Source organism: Pristiophorus japonicus, chromosome 7 (genome assembly GCF_044704955.1).
Source record: "Pristiophorus japonicus isolate sPriJap1 chromosome 7, sPriJap1.hap1, whole genome shotgun sequence".
Classification (NCBI taxonomy): domain Eukaryota; kingdom Metazoa; phylum Chordata; class Chondrichthyes; family Pristiophoridae; genus Pristiophorus; species Pristiophorus japonicus.
Window position 1 is genome coordinate 765,209 of NC_091983.1, and position 25,638 is coordinate 790,846.

Here is a 25,638-nt window from a genome sequence, read left to right on the forward strand (position 1 = left end):
GCGTTTGAAAATGATAACTCACCTGTCACAGCCCGCCAGATTAGGACTTGGACCAGCCAAGATCCTCTGCTGTCCCTAAAAATCTGTGTACTGCATGGGAGCTGGGCCAGCATCCCCGTTGAAATGCATGAGCTAATCAAGCCGTTCCAGTGGCGAAAGGACGAGCTATCCATTCAGGCAGACTGCCTGTTGTGGGGTAACCGCGTAGTGCTACCCAAAAAGGGCAGGGAGACTTTCATCTCGAATCTCCACAGCACACACCCGGATATAGTAATGATGAAAGCGATAGCCAGATCCCACGTGTGGTGGCCCGGTATCGACTCTGACTTCGAGTCCTACGTACGGCAATGCAGAGTGTGTGCTCAGTTGAGCAAAGCGCCCAGAGAGGCACCACTAAGTTTGTGGTCCTGGCCCTCCAGACCATGGTCGAGGATCCATGTTGACTATGTGGGCCCGTTCCTCGGTAAAATGTTCCTGGTGGTGGTGGATGCTTTTTCAAAATGGATTGAATGTGAAATAATGTCGGGAAGCACTGCCACCACCACCATTGAAAGCCTGAGGACCATGTTTGCCATCTGCCTGACATACTGGTCAGTGACAACGGGCCATGTTTCACCAGTGCCGAATTTAAAGAATTCATGACCCACAATGGGATCAAACATGTCACCTCGGCCCTGTTTAAACCAGCCTCCAATGGACAGGCAGAGCGGGCAGTACAAACCATCAAACAGAGCCTTAAACGAGTCACAGAAGGCTCACTCCAAACCCGCCTGTCCCGAGTACTGCTCAGCTACCGCACGAGACCCCACTCGGTCACAGGGGTGCCCCCGGCTGAGCTACTCATGAAAAGGACACTTAAAACCAGACTCTCGCTAGTTCACCCCAACCTGCATGATCAGGTAGAGAGCAGGCGGCAGCAACAAAATGTAAACGATGGTCGCGCCACTATGTCACGGGAAATTGATCTGAATGACCCTGTGTATGTGCTAAACTATGGACATGGTCCCAAGTGGATCGCGGGCACGGTGATAGCTAAAGAAGGGAGTAGGGTGTTTGTAGTCAAACTAGACAATGGACAAATTTGGAGAAAGCACCTGGACCAAACGAGGCTGCGTTTTAACAGACTGCCCTGAACAACCCACAGCAGACACCACTTTTTTCGAGCCCACAACACACACCCAAAGGATCAACGACACCAACCCGGACCAGGAAATTGAACCCATCATGCCCAACAGCCCAGCAAGGCCAGGCTCACCCAGCAGTCCTGCAGGGCCAACAACACGCTAGCCCAGCGAGGGCACAGCCAACACACCAGAACAGACATTTGTACCAAGGCGGTCCACCAGGGAAAGAAAGGCTCCCGACCGCCTCACCTTGTAAATAGTTTTCACTTTGACTTTGGGGGGGGGGGGGGGGGGGGGTGGTGGGGAGTGATGTTGTGTATCTGTAAAGCATGCACTTCCATGTTCCGCCACCAGGGAGCGCATCCCCTGAAGTCCCAAGGGATCCCAGCATCCCTTGGGAGCACTGTATATAAGCTGGCCTCTCACACCTGTTCCTCACTCTGGAGTGTCTTAATAAAGACTGAGGTCACTGTTACTTTAACCTTCCTGTGTGCAGTCTCATCTGTGTTAGGAACACAATAGTAAAGATGCATTTAAGGGGAGGCTGGACAAGCATATGAGGGAGAAGCGAATAGAAGGTTACGCTGATGGATTTAGATGAGGAAAGACGGGAAGAGGCTCGGGTGGAGCATACACACCAGCATGGACTGGGTGGGCCGAATGGCCTGTTTCTGTGCCGTATATCCTATGTACCTGTGCCGGCTCTCTGAAAGAGCTATCCAATTGATCCCATTCCCCTTCTCTTTGCCCATAGCCCTGCAAATCTTTCCTTTTCAAATATATATCACCCAATTCCCTTTTGAAAGATACTATTGAATCTCTGCTTCCACCGCCCTTTCAGGCAGTGAATTCCAGATCATCATAACTCAGCGTAAATAGAATTCTCCTCTTCTCCCCTTTGGTACTTTTACCAATTACCTTAAATCTGTGTTCTCTGGTTACCAACCCTCCTGCCAGTGGAAACAGTTCTTCTTATTTAGTTTTTAATTTTGAACATCTCTGTTAAATCCCCACTTAACCTTCTCTGCTCCAAGTAGAACAATCTTAGATTCTCCAGTCTATCCACATAACTGAAGTCCCTCATTCTTAGCAAATCCTCTGTACCATCTCCAAGGCCTTGACTTCCTTCCTAAAGTGTGGTGCCCAGAATTGGCCACAATACTCCAGCTGAGGCCCAACTAGTGATTTACTAAAGTTTACCATAACGTCCTTAAGTTGATCCCATTTCTATAGACGATTTTGCTAAGGATCAGCATGCAGATGAGGATGAGGAGGGAACCAAGGATCGGTCCATGAGGGATTCTGAAGATAATGGTGGGGTAGGAAGAGAAGCCATTGCTGTCGATGCTCTGACTATGAATGGATAGGTAAGAGTGGAACCAAGCGTTCTATATTAGTTAAAAAAATACAACTTTCCTAAGTAAGGAGCTTGTTTAAATGTAATCAATAAAGGTATATATTTTGTGTAAAACCATTTTATTACACAGTTGATGAAAAAATAGAAATGAGTAAAGAAAAAGTTTCTAATTAAAAATAAGTCTATAGACAGTACAAGGTCAATTTTAAGGAGTAAACCACATACCTGGTGTAAAGGCGAACATTGAATAAAGTTGATCGGGGGCTCACTTTGTTTGCTTTTCAGTCTTAGCATGTTATCAGCATAACCCCAACTCAAAATGGCTGACCACTGAATGTCTGTACTGTGCATGCTCCGAACACCTAAAATTAAGATGGAAATAATTATGGTGATATCAGAACTGAGAGGGTACAACTATCAAGAAAGACTGAGGCTTTGTCTTAGAAAAGAGAAGGCTGAGGGGTGACCTGTGGAGGTCTTTAAAATTATGAAGGGTTTGATAAGGTAGACATAGAGAAGATGTTTCACTTTGGAGACTAAAACTAGGATCCATAAATATATTGTCATAAATCCAATAAGGAATTCAGGAGAAACTTCTTTCCCAGAGAGTGGTTAGAATGTGGAACTCGCTAGCACATGGTGTAGTAGAGGCAAATGGCATTGATGCATTTAAGGGGAAGCTAGATAAGTAGATGTGGGAGAAAGGTATAGAAGGATATGTTGATAGGGTGAGATGAAGAGGGGTGGGAGGAGGCTCATGTGGAGCATAAACACCGGCACAGAGCAGTTGGGCCGAATGGCCTGTTTCTGTGCTGTACATCCTATTTCATTCTATGAATTCCTGAAAATCTTGCAGAGTGAAGAAAAATTACAAATGCATTCCATACCTTGCTCTTTGCTGTATATCATCATGAGACAAAATTTTTTGGACAGACCACAGATGGCTCTGGTTGGCAATGCTAGCAGTGATCCAAACTGTTCTCCATGGGGCTGGCTGAAGCAAACGGCAGGATCAGGTGCGCTGGGGGAACCCACATACTCACCCCACTTCAGCCCTTTAATCCAAGGCAGAGGACTCTGCAACACAAGCCACACCACCAGATTAAAGAAACAAAATCAATTACTGCAGGTCCCTTTTGAGCATTTTTGTCCAAAAAGGACTTTCACATATGGTTAGCAGATGCTCTATTAGTAATCACCAAGCCTGCTTAATTGATGATTAACAAAATATTGGACCTGAAATTGCGGATGGAGGCTTCTTTTGGACGAACGCCTCCGACCTGAAACATTTCTACGAAAGTACCTGGTGGTCCGGGAGCAGAGTGGGATTCCGTTGGGGAGCTTGACAGATCGGAAAAGCCGGTTTTCAGCACATGCGCATTGTGCGTTGAAAACCGGCTTTTGCGATGTCTTCCCGGGTCCGTACACACTCTGTACCGACCCGGGGAGGCCGGGATTTCTGGGCCAATAAAAATGACAAACTTAAATGAAGGAAATCTTTTTGTTCGAAGAGAAAAAGATCTCTGATAAAAGTACTGATTATTCAATATAAATGCAGGAATATCAGTGAAATGACTAATGTAAAAACAACCGAATAAAAATAAAACTGAAAAAGCAAACAATTAGGAAAATAGATGAAGTGACTTCACTAAGAATTAAAAGACTGGTTGTGAAAGCATCTTATTTGTACAGATTTAACTTTCTAATGAAAAACAAATACTAATTACAAATACACATAGAGCACATGAAACTGTCAGGCAGGAAAAGAGCCATCAAGCCTGCCTCAAAAGAAATCCTAAACTGGTTAAAGAAAAGTTAGCTGCTTCTAAATTTGAAAACTGAACAACACAGAACATGCAGCAGTAAATACCGGATAGATGACTTCCTTGATGTGCTCTCTGCTCTCTCTGAAAGCAAACTGCACGAGGAGACCCATAGCTGCAGGCAGCTCTCCCTCCATGGAGAGGCGAGGCCCGTGCCTGCTCGGATGAGTAGCTGTGAAGAGCTGCCGAGGAGTCTGACCGTAGGTCTTGATCATAGTCTCCAGGGCTCGTCTTTGCACCGGGTCTTCAACAGCAGATACGTCCATGCCAAAGTATGTCTATTAGCAAAATATGGATTAAGATCTTTGTAAAATCGATTTAAAATATTTGTTCCTATATCTATTTAACTAAAAATGCAAAGGATCAGTTCTTTGAAGGGAATGCCACTAAAAGGCAAATGAAGAAAAAGTCATTTATTATATTCTTGGCAGTGTCATTACAAAATCTACCTCATGCACACCTGGTTGTATGATGCCTCAGGAAGGCCCATCTCCAGCCAGTTGCCCACCAGTGAGACTTCCTGAGCCATGGCTGGTGCTGAACATTCAGTTGCACTTGTACCACAAGCAACATTCAGGGCCAACAGAGATGAAGATCTCTGATCACTAACAGAAACTGGCTGGAAATGGACCCAGATAAATCACAAAACCCAGTCTTTTCCGATGGGAATCCCAGCATGGCAAATGGACTCAATTTTCCCCAATGCCGTTTTTTTGCGTATTTGAAGAGTTACGCCCGTTTTTTTGAGGCCCGACTACGCCAATAGTTTCCCCATTATAATTTTTGAAATTGGCACCACGCAGCCTGTCCTTCAGCTTTGGGAGGGTGGAGGTGGAGAGCCTAAGGGCTATGCCGAAAAATGGGAGGCCCCCCCCCCGCCCTTCTGCGCATGCGGGGAAAAAAATGACGGTTTCTATGTGGCTGGTATGGGTGCGCATGCCCAGTACACCTCCTGCATTCAGCCATTTTTAAAGAGCCAGTTGTGTGTGAGAACTTTTCTTCTGAGTGGAAAAAAATCGGAGCTGCAATATGCAACGCAGCTCAAGGACCAAGAATTTCTCACAGGACGAAGTGGAAGCCCTGGTTACTGTAATTGTGGACAGATGACACGAGCTGGACACCAGCAGAGGTCAAATAAAAGTTACACCAAAAGAAAAGAAGAAACACTGGAACAAGACTACTGTGCAATGGTGACCACCCCGAGGTCCGGAGGCCAGTGCAAAAAGAAGTGGCAGGACCTTGGTCAAGCAGTTGATGCAAGTAATATTTTCATTTATTCACTGGAATTACAATTGTAAATGTGACCATCTGTATGTCCCACCCAGCAGAAAGACACCCTCTCTAAAAAGTTATATTTTCATCTTTGCAGAGGAAGGTGGCCCACAACAAAAGATAAAGAACTCGAACAGGAAGAGACCTGGCAAATCTGCACCCACTGATACCCTTGGAAGACATGGTCGCTGCTTTGATGGGTCCTGCCTGGAGAAAAGCAACCACCATTGCACAAGCTGGGCCCACACTCGAGGGAGAGGGTAAGTCCTGCAAATTCCAGAGTCTGGCTTGGCTAAATGTTAAGTACTGCGCGGGCTAGCCATGCTTTGGTTCATGGGGATGTCTCCATCAGCTGCGCTTCGGTTGATGCAATGTGCTATCATTCATCGTGTTCCTTCAAATGAGCCTGTTGCCTGCGCTGTGTGAGCCTACTCATACCACCCTGCCCCCTCCTCTGCTGCTATGTTCTGTTATATTTTGCAGAACTTGAGGCCAACCCTGGCAAGGCTGAAGCCGATGCAGAAGATTATTCAGACGCGGACGAGCCTGAAGAGGAGAACATCTTCCAATCCGATCTTCCAGACCAAGAGCATGGGGGTGAGGGGGAGGATGAAGACCCCACTGTTGTACTCACTCTGGAGTAGGTGCTGGTGCCACCCATTGAGGTGCCAGCCCATTTCCTGAATGGTGCGAGTGTTGGGACATTTCCTGGTTTCACACTGTCCGAGGCTGCAGGTTCCAGTGAGCCACACCCAGGGTCCCACCATCCGAGGCTGCGGGTCCCAGTTTGGTGCAGCGAGCCACTCCCAAGGTGAAGAAGGGAAGGAGAGCACCTGAGATGCAGGATGTAACAGATGTGGTTCAGATGATGGCAGTGAGTGGGGAGAACATTGACCTTATGCGATCACTTCTGAACACCATCGGTGGGGTGGTGATGAGGTTTTGGGACTGTCGGGAAAAGTAACAACACTCTCACAAGAAATGGGAACACTGTCCGGGCACATGAGGAAGGGAATGTCGCAGGTAGTTGAGACGCTGTTGGGGCACAAAAGGGAGGGAATGTTGCAGGTAGTTGATACACTGTCGGTGAACACGAGGGAGGGAATGTTGCAGGTAGTTGATACACTGTTGGTGCACGAGGGAGGGAATGTCGTAGGTAGCTGAAATGCTGTCGGGGCACATAAGGGAGAAAATGTCGGAGGTAGTTGAGATGCTGTTGGGGCACAAAAGGGAGGGAATGTCGGAGTTAGCTGCTGCAATAAGAAAACACACCCAGACCCTGCGGCCATTGACGGAATCAACTGCCACTCCCACTCCAATCCCCAGACCAGCCTCTGAAGAGGCCCAAGCCGGGCCTTCCACAATACCTCCTGCCCACGTCCCCCAAGAAATGCGCATTACCCGAGATGCTCGAAAGAATAAGCTTGGTACCCGAGAAATGCTGCACCATTGCCTGTGGGCAGGGGTAGAGTCACCAAGACCAAGTCATTGAATGGCGGTGCAGGCTCGAAGGGCCAAATGGCCTACTCCTGCACCTATTTTCCATGTTTCTATGTTAAGCGCAGCGGGCAGTCTTAGAATAAAGTGGAGGAGAGATGGGTGCAGCCTTTGTTTGCTGTTGTTACTGTTGTTCTTATCTTGTTATTTAATTGTTCTCAAATTAAAAGCTTTTTTGTAAGTGATGTAAATTTACAAGTTTAAAAGTTTGTAAGTGATATTAAAGTTTGTAAGTGATCTTAACTAAATAGTTTAAAGTTTGATACAAGAATATTTTTATTAAAATTAAGTACAAACAAGTGTTAAAATTTTGAATAAAATATATATTTTAAATTATAACAAATCATTTACATTATTTGTTCCATTATTAACACAATTTTTTGAACTAAAGAAGAATTATTTACATCATTTGTTCCATTATTAACAACATTATGGAACAGGTCCAAATAGTAAACATGGTCCATGTGGAATAGTGAGTCTTCCGGCAGCAACGCATTCACAGATGAACTGCTGGTGCAAGGCTCGAGCAATTGTTAAAAGGGCATGGCGGCCTGCCCTCGTCCGCCGTTGTACTCCAGGTTCAGGTAGTTGCATGGCTTCCTCGTCATCTGTATCTTCCTCCTCATCATCAGCCTCAGGTGGATCTTCGACTACCAGCTGCTGTTGCCTCATGATGGCTAAGTGCAGCATGCAGCAGACAACAGTGAACTGACCGACAATCTCAGGGGATTGGTCTCCAGAATGGTCCAGGCATCGGAAACGCTGCTTCAAGATGCCAATGGTCCTCTCTATTATGCTGCTCGTCGCAATGTGCGGCATGTTGTATTCCCGCTCAGCTTCCGTCCGGGTTCAGCTCTGCTCTTCTGGCTGCTGCTGAAACATGGCAGATATAGCGCTCTCGCGTAAGATGAAAGCATCATAGGTGCTCCCAGGGTATCTCGCTTCAACTGCCATGATACGATGCATATCGTCACAGACGAGCTGCACGCTTGAGTGGAAGCCTTTTCTGTTTCTGTACATCACGGAATTGTCCAAAGGTGCATGCAAGGCGATGTCGGTACAATTAATGTAGCCCTATACCTTGGGGAAGCCAGCAATCCTGGAGAAGCCCACAGCCCTGACACGCATTGCCTGGGCGGTCATGTGGAACCTTATGTAGTCATTCCTCCGGGAATACAGTGCAGCAGAGACCTGCTGAATGCAGATATGTGTTGCATGTGGAGAAATGGCCCAGTTGTGGCCTGGAATGATCCAGATGCATAAAATGAAAGTGCAGCTGTAACCTTTACTTCAACTGACAAAGCAGTCCTCCTGATGCTTCTAGGCTGCAGGTCTGCTTTTATTAATTCTCAGATCTTGGTTACAACTTCTTTGCGGAAACGCAGCCTTCTCACACAGTCTGCCTCACTCAGGTGCATATACCCGATGTGGGTAAGGCCTCCTGTCCATCATCTTACGTGCTGAGGTTCCTCAGGTGGTGTTGTCTAATCAATCTTCTCCTCCGCAGCACCATCATGCAGAAGGCTTGCACGAGGTATAGCAGTCAATATTGCCCCCATAATTAAATTGTAGCTTTACAACAACCTCAAAACAGTAGGCCAAAGCACTCACACCTCTTCTTCCCTCTCTTTCTCCCCAAGGTGGATTCCTTAGTATGGACCACACCCTGGTCTGCACATGCACAATAGGCTTGCTTACAACGGGAAGCCAGGCATTCAATGAAGACATTTGGGGCAACAAAGTGAAATGCAATTCCTGAATTTTTGATTTTTTTCCCCAAAGTACGCCCCCACCACTGAGCCTCTCCTCACCGGGCTCCAGGGTCGGAGCGTCGGCCAGCAGAATCGTTCTCTCGCCAGTACACAGGGGCACAGCTTGGCTTCCATCCCCCATCCCGGTGTCTGGGCGAGGGAGCGATTCTGCCGGCCAACGCTCCGACCCTCGAGCCCGGTGAGGAGAGGCTCGGTGATGGGGTGGTACTTTGAAAAAAAAAATCAAAAATTCAAGAATTGCAATACACTTCCAATTTCTCCCATTTGACTTTCAAACAATGAAGATTTGTGATGCATATTCTCTGCCGCCTTCCACTCCCTCCAAAACTTCAGCTAAAAACAATGGCGTCTTTCTGCGCCAATTTTGTAATGCACGCTGATTTTCGTTAAGTGCCCAGAAGGTTTTTTGGGAGTGGTCACTTACGCTGTCATAGAAAAAAATGTAAGTTGGCCAAACTTGCCTAAATGTCAAAAACTGGCGCAGACATCAGGTTACTCAAAAAAATCGTAGCCTAAAAAAAAAATTGTACCTAAGTGAATTACGCTGGCGCAGAATCTTTGGGGAAACTTGGAGATTTTTATTTACTCCAAAAAAAAGGCGCACGCCAAAAAAACGGTGCAGATAATTGGGGAAAATTGAGCCCATATTTAGACTGGCACAACTGAGAGTATCTCTCCTACATTTTTTTTAAAAAAGAGCTTTGTTTTAAGGGGTAAGGGTGAATAGACAAGAAGGAGTAAAAAAAAACATTTTAGAATTATATTTCTTTCCCTCCCCACACGTGAGACTCCCCTTTAAAAGTCCCAATTGTAGCAATTTTTCTCAGCGGTGATTTTGATCAATCAGTACAATTGTGGATTATCACTTGCTACATTTGCAGTAAAGTGATTATATCACAACTGTTCATTTATCACTATAAATGTCACCCATCAATGACATAGAAAGCCACATAACAGGTTGAAGTAGAGCCAAACGGGATAAAATCACACCATAAACTCCACACCAAATTATTACAGAATCATACAGCACAGGAGGCCATTTGGCCCCTCGTGCCTGTGCCGGCTCTTTGAAAAAGCTAGCCAATTAGTCCCACTTCCTTGCTCTTTCCCTATAGTATTGTGTGTGCACATTATAGAAACAATGGAAATATAGGAGTGATTTCAGGATCTGAAATAGACTGGCACTATAAGTGGCAGCTCACTTTAAAACATTAAACTAATTTGTTGTTTTAAATGCTGGATCAATTGCGCTGTGACACAGAGTGGTATGATGTTGGTACGTGCTGATTGTCCCACACACCGAGTTGCTTGATACAAGATATATCCTATATAGAGGAGGAGGAGGAAAGCCAAGTGGAAGGAGCAGTGCAAGAGGAAGAGCAGATCACCTGCCACCTTTTTGAAGAGAATGGTGCATGGTGCAGAGTACCTAATGGGGTACTCAACTCTTTGCAAATCAAGTGCCTTCCCATAAATGATCGACAATGCTCCTTATCAATGAGCATCAGTTTTAATTTGATTAGAGATAGTATTTACAAACTCTAAAATGCAGTGACATTGTGTTTTGGAGCACCAATGGTGTAAAGCTAAACTATTGGCCAGAATATTGAGGAAAGGCAGTGTATAGCATAGACTGAAAGCTAATGTAAGTGATTTTTTTGGGCTCCAGCTGGAGTATTGTGTCCAGTTCTGGGCACTACACTTTAGGAAGAACATGAAGGCTTTGGAGAGGGTACAGAGAGATTTATTAGAATGGTTCCAGGGATGAGGGATTACAGTTACATGGATAGACTGGAAAAGCTGAGGTTGTTCTCAATAGAGGAGAGAAGGCCAAGAGGAGATTTGATAGAGGTGTTTAAAATCATGACGGGTTTAGGTAGAGTAAATAAAGAGAAACTGTTTTCAATGGCTGAAGGGTCGACAAGGAAAGGGCACAGATTGAAGGTGTTTGGCAAAAGCACCAGAGACAACATGATGCAACGAGTGCTTAAGAGTTTGAAATGCACTGCCTGATGAGGTGATGGATACAGATTCAATAGTAGCCTTCTAAAGGGAATCGGAGAAATACTTCAAGAAGAAGAAATTGCAGGGAGATGGGGAAAGAGCGGGGAGTGGGATGATGGATTGCTCTTCGAAAGAGCCGGCACAGACACAATGGGCTGAATGGCCTCCTTCTGTGCTGAGCTATTCTAAAGAGAATGCCAATTTTATGCTTCATGTTGACCTTTTGTTGCTGTGCAGAAGCACTAGGGAGTGGTTAGAAAATCACGCAATCAATTGTTTAAAAGACCCTGCAGCACACCACCTAGCAGCTGTGGTAGTGGCTTTTTTCACTTCATTCGATCTTTAAAACTGATTTATTTTGCAATTCATTTGACATTTTAAAAAGTATTGCTTTACTCAGAACTGATTGTTATAATACTTGTTATCCTAATTGCAAAGCTCTACAAAAATTGTATGTAGAAACTATTTTTTTGTGCTGTAAAATTACTAAGAACATTTTAGACAACTGCTCAGAGTTTAGCCCATTTTGCATTTGATGACTGGCTTCATAACGAACAAAGAATTGAGAGGGGTGGAGACTTACCGCAGGATGAAAGACATTGATAGCATGAACTGCAGCTCTGCCCTTTTGCTTGTTTCCAAACACCAAGTCAATCCAATTGCAAATACTTTGTGAAACCTGATCTGACTCCAAGGCCTGACGGTGAATCAGGATGAACAGCCGGGGATCGTTGCGAGCCCACGGTGGAAGGTTTACATGATTTACTCTTTCGCCATTCTGTCGCATGCCAAAGTCAAAACCTGAAAGTAGAGCCTAGTTTAGAACACGTCCCATTTTTGCAAATAGCCAATCACGGGAGACATATAATTGACCCTTTGATTCAAAACACAAATGGGTTTATCAAGTTACAGGCTGCAATGCTGAAAGTTTACACCAGTGAAAGGAATTATAAATATGATGATTTGATTATCGTTGCTACACACTGTCCATTTGATTAACTTAAGAACTGATTCAAAACAGAATAACGCTGAAAATACGCGCCAGGCCAGGCATCATCTATGGATTGAGAAACCGAGTTATCGTTTCAGGTCGATGACCCTTTGTCAGAACTGGGAAAAGTTAGAGATGTAACAGGTTTTAAGCAAGTGTAGAGGCAGGGAAAGGGGGAAGGGGAGGAAAGAACAAAAGGGAAGGTCTGTGATAGGGTGGAAGGCAGGAGAGATTAAATGACAAAAGGGATAATGGTGCAAGGCGAAAGGAGATGGTGATGCGACCTGACACTGTTTAGGGAGGGAATCTCTGAGCTTGGGGCCTAGGCAGCTGAAGGCATGGCTGCCAATGATGGAATGATAAAAAATGTCTCAGATGGTTGTAGGGCTGGAGGAAATTACAGAAATAGGGAGGGGCGAGGCCATGGAAGGATTTGAAAACAACAATGAAAATGTTTTAATTGAGACATTACCGGACCGGGAGCCAATGTAGTTCAACATGTACAGTGGGTGATGGGTGAACGGGACTTGGTGTGGGTTACGGGCAACAGACACAGATCATACGCCAGGAATTGGTGTGTTACTGGACATGCACTCATATGAAAATAACCTTTATCAGCTACTTGTGCTTACAATACTATTGAGCTATGCTGATATTTAATATCAGCCATAACACACCATTACCACTACAACAGATTTGTAAAATGCAAGCATTGGCAAATTTTCCTGAACATGTTATCCATCAACACATTTTTGTCCAGGATGCAAATTTTGTTTCTGAAATGTGCCTGTATAATTAGGCTTGTAGGTCCTAATGCTGAACAGAAACTCGACAAGCTATTTTGAGCATTGCAAAAATATAGAAAATATTACACTAAGGTGAGAAAGATCAATGCTGCACTCAGTTCCACAAATACCATAACCAGTAAATAGGCTTGTTGTGAAAAATCCATTCATAGTGCACACCTTCTCTATTGACCAAGAACTCTGGAAGGTAGAAGAATTCTGGAATGAGCTCCTTCACGTCAGTCATGGATTCATACGAGGATAAGCGCCAGGTAGTATTCATAGAGTGAAATGTTCGATCTGGGATATCAAAACTTTGATCTAAACACAGAGAATACAATTCACTGTTACTGTCACAATAGAAGCATATTCTAACACTGGCCCATAACAAAGACATCGCTGTTCCCTGCAAGTAACTAAGTCTAGAGTTGTTGGCGAATATTTCTGTGAAGTACATCATAGAATGATATAGCACAGGAGACCATTCGGCCCATTATGCCTGAGCAAAAGCTGTCCAATTAGTCCCACTTCCCATTCCCTTTCCCCAGAGCCCTACAAACGTTTCCCCATCAAGTATTTATCCAATTCTCTTTTGAAAGTTACGACTAAATCTGCTTCCACCACCCTATCAGGGAGTGCAATCTAGATCATAACCCCTCGCTGCGTAAAAATGTGGTGCCCAGAATTGGACATAATGTAACATGCATGACACCGGACTCCCAGAGGGCCCACCTACTGGAGTCCCAAGGGATCCCAGCATATCAGCAGGCCACCCATGAGGTACCTGCACTCTGGAATCTTATTAAAGGAGCTAAGGTCACACTTGCTCATTACACACAGAACTCAGTTTCACCCTTTATTATGAGAGTATCAATTGGCGACAAGGTAACGAACAACCGCGCAAAAATGCAAAGAACACTCGGTATCCTGGAGAAGTTCTCAGAAGGGTACGATTGGGAGGCCTTCGTGGAGAGACTCGACTAATACTTCGTGGCCAACGAGCTGGAAGGAGACAAGAATGCTGCCAAACGAAGGGCGATCCTCCTAACTGTCTGTGGGACAACAACCTATAAAGAATCTCCTGGCCCTGGCAAAACCAACAGAGAAATCCTACGAAGAATTGTGTACGCTGGTCCGGGAGCACCTAAATCCTAAGGAAAGCGTTTTGATGGCGAGATATCGGTTCTACACGTGTCAACGATCGGAGGGCCAGGAAGTGGCGAGCTATGTCGCTGAACTCAGGCGCCTCGCAGGACATTGAGAGTTTGAGGGATTCCTAGAACAGAAACTTTTTTGTACTGGGCATTGGACATGAGACAATCCTTTGCAAACGGTTGACTGTAAAAACTCAGAATCTAAGTAAAGCCATAACAATAGCCTAGGAATTTATGTCCACCAGCGACAACACCAAGCAGATTTCGCAGAATAAAGAATTTTCGGCCACTACTCTGCATAAAGTAACGTCGGTCTCGTACATGCCGACTGCTGTGGCCCGACCTCAGATAACCCAGAGTCCGCCATCAATCGTTAATGCGAGGCAGATAACGCCTTGTTGGCGCTGCGGAGGTGATCATCGGCCCCATCAATGCCGCTTTAAGCACTATGCGTGCAATGGGACACCTCCAACGAATGTGCAGGTGAGCCGTAAACCACCACGTTGCAGATGAAGATCGATCTACTGTGGATCAGGCTGATTTGGAGGCTTGTACTGAGGAGGCAGAAGTATACTGGTACACACATTCACTACGAAATGTCCACCAATAATGTTGAAAGTTGAACTGAACGGCATTCCAGTATCGATGGAGCTGGACACAGGAGCAAGTCAGTCCATAATGAATAAAAAGGCCTTTGACAGCTGTGGGGCAAAAAGGCACACAGGTCCAAGCTCAGCCCCATTCACACCAAACTAAGGACGTACACCAAGGAACTAATCACTTAAATTGGCAGTGCAGAAGTCAAAGTCTCCTATGACGGAGCAGTACACGAACTCACGCTGTGGATTGTACCAGGGGATGGCGCCACGTTGTTTGGCAGACGCTGGCTGGGAAAAATCTGCTGGAACTCGGACGACATCCGAGCGCTTTCATCCGTCGACGATGCCTCATGTACCCAGGTTCTGAGCAAGTTCCCATCGTTGTTCGAGCCAGGCATCGGAAGCACCTTGGGGTCAAAAATGCAGATCCATTTGGTTCCCGGTACGCGACACATCCACCACAAGGCTCGGGCGGTACCGTACATGATGCGTGAAAAAGTGGAAATTGAGCTGGACAGGCTGCAAAGTGAAGGCATCATCGCGCCGGTGGAATTCAATGACTGGGCCAGTCCGATTGTCCCGGTACTTAAGGAGGACGGCACGGTTAGAATTTGTGGGGACTATAAAGTAACGATTAACCGTTTTTCACTGCAGGACCAGTACCCGCTATCCAAGGCAGACGACCTATTTGCGCAAATAGGTCGTCTGCCTTGGGTAGCGGGTACTGGCTGGCTGGAGGAAAGACGTTTGCCAAGCTGGACCTGACCTCGGCCTACATGACCCAGGAGCTGGAGGAGTCTTCGAAAGGCCTCACCTACATCAACACGCACAAAGGTCTGTTTATCTACAACCGGTGCCCATTCGGGATTCGGTTGGCCGCGGCAATCTTCCAGCGGAACATGGAGAGCCTGCTAAAGTCGGTTCCTTGCACAGTGGTCTTCCAGGACGACATATTGGTTACAGGTCGGGACACCATGGAGCACTTGAAGAATCTGGAGGAGGTTCTTAGTCAGTTGGATCGCGTGGGGCTCAGGTTGAAACGCTCGAAGTATGTTTTCCTGACACAGGACGTCGAATTCTTGGGAAGGAGAATCACAGCAGACGGCATCAGACCCACCGACGCCAAGACGGAGGCCATCAAGAACGCGCCGTGACCACAGAACGTGAAGGAGTTGCGGTCGTTCCTGGGACTCCTTAACTATTTCGGTAATTTCCTACCTGGGTTAAGCACCCTGCTAGAACCCCTACATGTGCTACTGCGCAAGGGAGACGACTGGGTATGGGGGAATTCACAAGAGGCTGCCTTTAAGAAAGCCAGGAATCTGTTGTGTTCTAACAAACTGCTTGTCCTGTATAACCCTTGTAAACGATTAGAGCTAGCTTGCGATGCGTTGTCATACGGGGTCGGGTGTGTGCTACAACAGGCTAACGATCGGGGATTTTGCAACCGGTCGCTTATGTGTCCAGGAGTTTGTCCAAGGCCGAAAGGGCCTACAGCATGGATGAAAAAGAGGCTCTGGCGTGCGTTTACGGGTAAAAAAAATGCACCAGTACTTATTGGCCTCAAGTTTGAGCTTGAAACTGACCACAAGTCGCTCATGTCGCTGTAAAGGGACATGAAAGCAAAGGGATCAATACCAATGCCACTGCTCGCATCCAAAGATGGGCGCTCACCCTGTCGGCATGCAACTATGTAATCCGCCACCAACCGGGCACAGAGAATTGCGCAGATGCTCTCAGTCGGCTGCCATTACCCACCACCGGGGTGGAAATGGCACAGCCAGCGGACTTGCTCATGGTCATGTAGGCATTCGAGAATGAGAAGTCTCCCGTTACGGTCCGCCAGATCAGGACCTGGACCAGCCAGGATCCTTTACTGTCCTTGGTTAAAAAACTGTGTCCTCCATGGGAGCTGGTCCGGTGTCCCAGTGGAGATGCAGGAGGCGAATAAGCCGTTCCAAAGATGCAAAGACGAGTTGTCCCTGCAGACGGACTGTCTATTGTGGGGCAATCACGTGGTCTTGCCCAAGAAAGGCAGAGACACATTCATATGTGAACTGCACAGCATCCACCCAGGCTTCGTTATGATGAAAGACATAGCCAGATCCCATGTGTGGTGGCCCGGCATCGACTCAGATTTGCTCTCAGCTGAGCAATACACCCAGAGAGGCACCGCTAAAGTTTGTGGTCGTGGCCCTCCAAACTGTGGTTGAGGATCCATGTAGATTATGCGGGCCCATTCCTAGACAAAATGTTTTTGGTTGTCATGGACGCTTATTCAAAATGAATTGAATGTGCAATAATGTCTGTAAGCACGTCCACGGCCACTATTGAAAGCCTCCGAACCATGTTTGCCATGCACGGCTTGCCTGATGTCCTAGTCAGCGACAATAGGCCGTGCTTTACTAGTGCTGAATTTAAGGAATTCATGACACGCAACGGGATCAAACACGTCACATCTGCCCCTTTCAAGCCCGCATCCAACGGCCAGGCAGAACGGGCAGTTCAGACCATCAAGCAAAGCTTGAAACGTGTGTCGGAAAGCTCCCTGCAGACCCGGTTGTCCAAAGTGCTGCTCAGCTACCGCACCAGACCTCACTCACTCACCGGGGTTCCCCCAGCTGAGCTGCTCATGAAAAGGGCGCTTAAAACGAGGCTCCCTCTTGTCCACCCTGAGCTCCAAGATCACATGGAGGGCAAGCGGCATCAACAAAAAGTGTGTTCCATGACCGCGCAAATTTATCACGCAATATTGAGATCAATGATCCCGTGTTTGTGCTCAATTATGGACATGGTCCCAAATGGCTTGCTGGCACACTCACAGTCAAAGAGGGGAGTAGGGTGTTTCAGGTCAAATTGGCCAATGGACAAACGCACAGAAAACATTTGGACCAAAATTAAACTGCGATTCGCCAACAGCTACGAACAACCCGAAGAGGACACCACCAACTTTGACCCTCCAACACATACACAAGTGGCAACTGACATCATGGTTGATCACGAAACCGAACTCATCACCCCCAGCAAGGCTGGCTGCCCAACAGCCCAGTGAAGAACTGACCAACCCACCCACACCCGCATTTGTACCGAGACAATCGACAAGGGAGCGTAAAGCCCCAGATCGTCTCACCTTGTAAATAAGTGTACTGTTGACTTCACAGGGGAGTGATGTTATGCATTTAACCCTTTTTAACCTGCATGACACCTGACCACCAGAGGGCCTACCTGTTGGAGTCCCAAGGGATCCCAGCATCCCTTGGGAGCACAGTATATAAGCAGGCCCCCACGAGATATCTGCACTCTAGAATATTAAAAGGAGCTAAGGTCACACTTGCTCATTACACACAGTACTCAGTTTCACCCTTTATTATGAGTGTATCACATAATACTCCAGATAAGGCCTAACCAGTGATTTATAAAGGTTAAGCATAATTTCCTGGCTTTTGTACTCTATTCATAAAGCCAAGGATCCTGTATGCCTTTTTATTAGCCGTCTTAATTTGTCCTGCTATCTTCAAAGATTTGTGTATGTGAACCCCTAGGTCTCTCTATTCCTGCACCCCCTTTAAAATTGTACCATTTAGTTTATATTGCCTCTCTTCATTCTTCCTACCAAAATGTATCACTTTACACTTCTGTGAATTATGACTACTTCAGGAATTAATTCAGATTTTATTCTAGGGTTGAACAGACTCAAGGTTTTGCAAAATCAGTCAGATGAAACTTGTCAATAACATCCTACAAATTACTTTCTTTGTATTTCTTTCCTTTTACAGATAATGTTTTTTTTGGATGACCCAGAGTTTTGAACAGCTCAAGACCCTGGGCTCTAGACTTTAATAAAAAGCTGTAGCCATGTAGAAGCCAAACAGAGAAAGCAAAAGTAGATGCACATCCTTTACAGCCATCATCATTTTAGAACATTAAATGATTTAGAAGCAGCGTTTGAAAGATCTCCTAGTTAATTCTCTCATTAATGTAGTTGGGTTCCTGAACACATACTTGCATATTTTTTTAATTTATTTTATAATGCTTACAAAGTTTTCAGATATTAATAGGCAACACTAAACTGTGTGATGTTATGTCCATCTTAAGCATGACATTTAGCAAATCCTGTGCTGCAGCACTTATGAGCAATAACCGCGTACATAAGATCAATTAGTTCAATAGATCTTACCCTGGTAAGCCAGAAACATCTTGGTGAATGGTGGCATCCTGACGAGGAAGTGCAAGACTGTTCCGCTGTTTGAGTAATGAGACCCATAGTGATATGGCTGTACAGGTGGCATCGGATCATCTTCTTGAGCCCCTTTACGATATTCCTCCTCTAGATACTAACAAGAAAGAATAATCACATTTTCTTAACCACTCTTGGTGATGGTTGAGGCTGCTGAAGAATAGAGAGCAGATTGCTAAATGCCTGCAACACCTGTTACATGAGCCTAAAAATGGATAAGCAGGTGCTGAAGAGTCCAATATGTCAGGTGGTGTGCGCATGCTCATTCTACGACGGGTAAGTGCCGCACACCATATTTGTCAGGGCACCTGCCTGAAACTGGCCAATAAGCCCATTTCAGACCCTTTTGCCAAAATGGTCGCAGAGTGGCCACAGTGAGCACTGTGTGCTGCAGTTTCCTCAGGCGAAAAGCAACCAAACCAGTGGTTTTTAAAGGGACCACTGGAAACTCCCAGAAAAAAGGTAAGAGCAACATTTTTTATTTAGCTGAATGTGGAGCTAGGAGGCGTGTTCATTAAAACGGTTGGTCATTGCCGGCCTGCAATGCCCCTCCTCCAGATTACCTGCCACCAGCCCCCGGACTTACCTTAGGCCCCAGCTGGCCGATCTCTCTCTGCCCTCTCCCCACCATGAGCTGCGTTTGTCACCACGATTGCCGCCCGCAGCTTGTCAATACAGTACTAAAGTGAGAGACGGACTAGTTTGCTGTGGTCCTGTGGCTGCCTCTTTAGGCAGGTGCAGCGTGTACAACCCGGTTTGCCGCCCCTATTTGCAGTGGGCTAGCACTCTGACCTTTCAACCTTTGGGTCTGCATTCAAATCTAGCCTAGATGTCCGATTGCTGTAAAGGTCTCGTGTGAAATGAGTTTGTGGGGTTCTCAATTGGGTTAAAAAAAAAATCACAGATGATAGGTACTGTTCCCAGAGTACAGCAGAGGAGCAGGAACTGCACTCTGGACCAACCTGTGGTGCACCTGATCTAGGGGTACTTGATGAATGACAAAATGTGGTTAAAATGAGAAAACATGATATTTCTCAGCACCAGGCATCCTCACTTCGATTAACATACAAATTCACAATTAAAAAATATTAATTCTCAATAATAAACATGAAAAGATTGCATGTAATTTATTTTAACCTCTGACCTTATAGTTGTCCACGTATCGATCTTCCTTTTCTTTGGACTGCACGGCTATAGGTTTCAGAAGATTTCTGAAAAAAGTGAAACAAATTCCACCTAACATCAGAAAGGAGCCTCCAACATGAAGTTAAATTATTCATTAGACAATTCCCCATAGAGTGAGTTCCTCATCCCCTTGTCCTGTGACATCAGGGAGAGGGGGGAGCGATGAACCAGACGCTAACAATTACCCAGTATCACTGTTACATACAGAACTGGCACTGGAGGAGACCTCACAGCACGTGGTAATATTTAAGAAATGGTAAATTACTTTTGTAAAAAAAAAATGCATATAAAATGCAAAAGTTACCTGTAAATAGCAGGTTCACTTAAGTCGACTGTTTCACTGGAATAGTCACTCAGTATGAAAGGAAAAACGGGATACTGCATGAGGTCGTTGAAGGAGCGACCTGCATGTTTGTTCAAATGGGTCAAATATTCAAAATTGGTTATTTGCCCTGAACACCACAACTGGGTCAGAGCCGTAATGTTCCCGTACTCTAATAAATTTGGTAGACTGGAAGTCAGGATATTATGATGAACATCATCTCGAACCTATATAGGAAGAAAAATAATTAACTGCATGATCAACCAAATGCAATCCTAATTTAAAAAATGACAACTATTAACAGCTTTGTAAGTCAATCAGCATGTAGCACATTAAGCCAAGCCCGATCTGTAAACATCCCTCCCACAATTCGGATGAAGCACAAAAATGTTAGCATTCAAAAAAGAAAAAGACTTCCATTTATATAGCACCTTTCATGACCCAAAGCGCTTTACAGCCAATGACAGGCTTTTGACGTGTAGTCTCTGTTGCAATGTAGGAAACGTGGCAGCCAATTTGTGCACAGCAAGCTCCCAGAAACAGCAATGTGATAATGATGTGTTTTTTTCAGTAATGTTGATTGAGGGATAAATATTGGCCAAGACACCAGAGATAACTCTGCTCTTCTTTGAAATATTGCTGTGGAATCTTTATGTCCACCTGAGAAATTAGATGGAGCCTCAGCTTAATGTCTCATCTGAAAGGCACCACCTCCGACAGTGCAGCACTCCCTCAGCACTGCACTGGAGTGTTAGCCTAGAATTTTCTGCTCAAGTCCCTGGAGTGGGACCTGAACCCACACCTTCTGACTCAGAGGTGAGGTTGCTATCTACTGAGCCACTGCTGATGTTATATGTGCATTTTGTGAAACTCATTATTCAAATTCTTCAGCTGACAAGTTGAGGGAGAGACTATTGTCCCTTTTGAGTGAAAGCTGATAAATATTTGCAGCAGAGGTGGATATAGAGCGCAGGGCAGTGGAATTAGTTTGGATTGTTCTAGCAAAGAGCTGGCACAGACGCAATGGGCCTAATGGCCTCCTCCCTGTGTTGTAAACTTTTATGATTCTATGATACATTTTAAGAGTTGGTGTAGCAGGGACACAAGATAGGGGGCATAATCTTAGAATAAAGAGTCGCCCATTTAAAACTGAGATGAGGAGAAATTTCTTCTCTGAGGGTTGTAAATCTGTGGAATTCGCTGCCTCAGAGAGCTCTGGAAGCTGGGTCATTGAATAAATTTAAGACATAGACAGTTTCTTAACCGATAAGGGAACAAGGGGTTATGGGGAGCGGGCAGGGAAGTGGACCCGAGTCCATGATCGGATCAGCCATGATCACATTAAATGGCGGAGCAAGCTTGAGGGGCCATATGGCGTACTCTTGCTCCTATTTCTTATTTTCTTATGTAGGATCTGGAAGCAAGTCTATAAAAAAGTACGATTGTCAGCTGGAAATTTTTTTTGAACTGTTTTAGTTTTCTATTGGGCTCAGTATTCAGGATGGGTGGAGAATTTTAAAGTTGGCCAAATTCTCTCAGGACCAAGATGAATATTGCTCCCACACCCATACATTCACTTGTACAGAGAATCCAGTTTTCCAGGTGCCTTTCATGATTCCCAGTCACGGGATGAGCTATAAAATTACTTTGAGCAGATAGATGCCATGAAACGACCGTGCGTACACTCTGACGGTGAGACCAGCAGCTCAGCAGGATTAGAGACACTGAAAACTTCCCACACTTTTTCTCATTTATAGTTTTATTGGAGTTCATAACTTTCTGAAACTAATGATCATTTTCCCCTTAACACCACTAACTGGTGACAATCTAGCAACCAAGCTTTTGACCTGCAGTTTCATATGGTGAGGAAAGCCTGGTTGCGTTAGCTTCAATCGATAGGGCTGAACAGTATTTTACTGGCTTATAGTCTTCTACTTGGTTCTAATGTCTTATAAATTAGACGGAACTCTGATTTACTGGAAAAGAGAGAGTAACTGAGCCATACAGGTCAGGAAGGTGCCAGGTTCAGTCTCTGAGTTAGCTGTTATCAGTCCTGGAATTAGCAATATTGCTACAATTAACTTCAGTACCCCAGATTAGGGAGGGAAAAATCAACCAGGGCTTTTTCACCTGATTTCTGTTGAGCATCTCCTGTCAGAAGTGCACAAGTGGCCACCAAATAAGGTCACAATTGAGCTCAGCTGTGATGCTTGCAGTAGTCAAATAGCCTGCTGATGCTTACTGTAGAGGCACATGTGTGAATAATGGCTAATTGTGTGAGAAAGAAAGAAAGACTTGGATTTATATAGTGCCTTTCATGACCACCGGACATCGCAAAGCACTTTACAGCCAATGGAGTACTTTTGGAATGTAGCCATTGTTGTAATGTGGGAAATGAGGAGTGAGGTAACAAAAGGTCCCTGGCCTTACGGAGCCACATCTGTCTCATAGAAAAGAAAGGAGGGTGAAGGGGGCAATTGTGAAATAATGAAAATGAATCCATGGTATACCTTTGTATTGTCAAATGCCAGAAGAAGAGTTCTGCCGTTAGTTAGGAAGATTTCCAGGGCATTGTCACGCAGCTGCCACCATCGCTTGTGAATCTCTTTAATTTCTTCATATGTCCAGGAGAATGAAGCTGGCTCCGTTTCCACTGCAGAACTCTGCAAAGCAATAGTTTGACGGGCAGAAATTATAATGTTTTATAAATATGGTGCAAAAAAGAAAGAATTTGCATTTATATAGCTCCTTTCATTTCCTCAGGATATCTTAAAACTCATCATCGCCAACAAATTAGGTAAACATAGATAAATGTTGGCCAGAACTCCGGGAGGACTCCCCTGCTCTTTGAATGATGCCATGGGATGATTTATGCCACCCTGAATAGTATCTCACCCGAAAGACAGCACCACCGACAATGCAGCACTCCTTCAGTACTGCACTGAAGTGTCAGCCTTATGTGCAAAAGTCTTGTTATGGGACTTAAACCAATAACCTTCTGAATCAGAGGCAAAAGTATAATACTATCAGTGAGCCCAGCTGATATTTGAAGACCACTTCTCACTTACAACCGTGAATTACTACATATTTCCCATAGCGAAGTACATAAGAACATAAGAAATAGGAACAGGAGTAGGCCATACAGCCCCTCGAGTCTGCTCGGCCATTCAATAAGATCATGGCTGATCTGATCATGGACTCAACTCCACTTCCCCGCCCGCTTCCCATAACCCTTTATCGTTTAAGAAAGTATCTATTTCTGTCTTAAACTTATTCAATGTCCCAGCTTTCTGAGGCAGCGAATTCCACAGATTTACAATCCTCAGAGAAGAAATTCTTCTGAATTCCAATGAGTAGAGGCCCAACCTACTCAACCTTTCCTCATAAGTCAACCCCCTCATCCCCGGAATCAACCTAGTGAACCTTCTCTGAGCTGCCTCCAAAGCAAGTATATCCTTTCGTAAATATGGAAACCAAAACTGCACGCAGCATTCCAGGTGTGGCCTCACCAATACCTTATATAGCTGTAGCAAGACTTCCCTGCTTTTATACTCCATCTCCCCTTTGCAATAAAGACCAAGATACTATTGGCCTTCCTGATCACTTGATGTACGTGCATACTAACCTTCTGTGTTTCATGCACAAGTACCCCCAGGTCCCGCTGTACTGCGGCACTTTGCAATCTTTCTCCATTTAAATAATAACTTGCTCTTTGATTTTTTCTGTCAAAGTAGCCAAATATTTTTAAAAACCTGTTCAAAGATTGCACTTGACTATATTTTCAATATTTTATTGCAACAGTAAGAATGTTATCATACACCAAAAATCACAATTCAGTAGTTTGATACAGAAAGTATATGCTAAACTATTTGACTTGCGGTTGATTCATTATGTACATGACTCTTTTAGTGATTATTGAACTTCACACAAATATTTTGGTATCCCAATGTAAAATGAAGCCAATAGGCTAGTTTTAAAAAAGTGATCTTGTACTTACAGGATGCTCGAAGGCATCAGCAGCATTATCCTCAACAAAATACATTCCCGACTCCCCTGGAAGACATCAGATTTCCATCAATTTTTCACATCATTTGAACCCAAATACCTTTCATAGATTACAGCTCTAACAACAACTTGTGGAGAATTCGCAACTATTACTAACCTAAAAGGAGTTCACCAAGTGTTTCTCGAGAAGGAGCAACATTGATACATTTTCGAATGAATCTAGTGAGAAAACAAAATACTGGTCTCAATGAGATAAACATCAATTACAGTTGCTGCAATACAATTGATCTATTTTCCCCTTCCATTAGAAAATTATTTTAGTCTAGATCCACAGACACTTGCGTATATACTTGATTTGTAGGGCAATGGGAAAAGAGCAGGGGGAGTGGAACTAATTGGATAGCTCTTTCAAAGAGCCGGCACAGGCACGATGGGCTGAATGGCCTCCTTCTGTGCTGTATGATTCTATAATTTGTCTCTTGCTGTCCCAACTAAAAGGAGAAGCAGGTGACCAACACTCATGCTGCAAATGCCACTATGACCTAGGCAACAAAAATGCTGCCAGTAGACTGCATTTGGGGATTCTCCAGTTCTTCATGCAGCCAATATGTACTTAATTAACTACTATCAGGGCAAAACTGAGCACCAGAGAGTTTATGGCAAACCAGAACCCACTTCCCAATGGAAAAGCTGACGTTAAGGAAGGAAAATGACAAGACAGTGCTGGTTTAATGAGTATGGTGACCAGAGGAGGATGTGTGTCATGCTGTTTTGTGTACTCGTGCCCAAAGAGTTTGATTTAGTACTGTTTTGGAAACTAGTTTGTATTGGAGAAAAGGCTGGGCACAATGGAATGGATGGTCTCCTATGCTGTAACATGCTATGTATTGTCAACCTAAATTAATTTGTGCTATTCTTAGCAACAAGGGAAGATTGCAAGAAGACCTTTAAACAATAACAGTTTAAGTCATCATTGCTTGGTCATGGTCAGCTGATTAAACTACCTGATGGGTTCACTTGTCGCTTTATCCTTTACAGTTGACGAAAAAGAAGAATGAGATTTATCTTCAAATAAAAAGGATAAAGGTGGCTTCAGTGGTTCTGCAACAAAGAAAAAAATAACTTGAGGACCATTTAACCAGAGTGAAGTTACAGAAAACTGTGATGTATGTAGCACTTAAATCGCTGACTCCACACAGTCTGGTGTTGTAGTAACTGCTGTGACCGTAGTCCTTTATTGTGTAACTCCAGAGTGCCTCTCAGGTGTGGTGGGCAGCCTTTTATACTCTGTCTTGCAGGTACTTTCAGGTCTCCCACCACAGCGCCCTTTGTGGCACACCATTGTACTTATACATTTAATGTACCTGGACAATACATAACATCTCACTCCCCCCCAGTTCCAGAAGCCATTGCCGGTAACCTCGGCCTTGTTCGACCTGGTTGATTTGTGATTGTGAGTCCATGACCATCCACTTCCCTCTTCTCCCCCATGTGGAGATTATGCTTGCGAT

The 25,638-nt window shown here is 44.9% G+C and overlaps 1 protein-coding gene and 1 long non-coding RNA gene across 7 annotated transcripts in view; one reads left to right on the forward strand and one right to left on the reverse strand.

Moving 5' to 3' along the window:
- Window positions 1-25,638, forward strand: part of LOC139267022 (uncharacterized) — a 161,770-nt gene that overhangs the window by 95,092 nt on the left and 41,040 nt on the right. The window lies entirely within an intron of this gene.
- Window positions 1-25,638, reverse strand: part of lyst (lysosomal trafficking regulator) — a 432,206-nt gene that overhangs the window by 28,227 nt on the left and 378,341 nt on the right. For all 6 annotated transcript variants that reach the window (XM_070884660.1, XM_070884659.1, XM_070884658.1 and 3 more), the window contains 12 exons: window positions 25,132-25,228; window positions 24,285-24,346; window positions 24,120-24,175; window positions 22,633-22,785; window positions 20,105-20,349; window positions 19,760-19,826; window positions 18,556-18,712; window positions 12,806-12,946; window positions 11,433-11,650; window positions 4,352-4,582; window positions 3,369-3,558; window positions 2,707-2,843 (listed from right to left, as the gene is read on the reverse strand). In XM_070884660.1, the coding sequence (XP_070740761.1) occupies window positions 2,707-2,843; window positions 3,369-3,558; window positions 4,352-4,582; window positions 11,433-11,650; window positions 12,806-12,946; window positions 18,556-18,712; window positions 19,760-19,826; window positions 20,105-20,349; window positions 22,633-22,785; window positions 24,120-24,175; window positions 24,285-24,346; window positions 25,132-25,228 (1,754 nt within the window). The remainder of the gene's footprint in view (window positions 1-2,706; window positions 2,844-3,368; window positions 3,559-4,351; window positions 4,583-11,432; window positions 11,651-12,805; window positions 12,947-18,555; window positions 18,713-19,759; window positions 19,827-20,104; window positions 20,350-22,632; window positions 22,786-24,119; window positions 24,176-24,284; window positions 24,347-25,131; window positions 25,229-25,638) is intronic.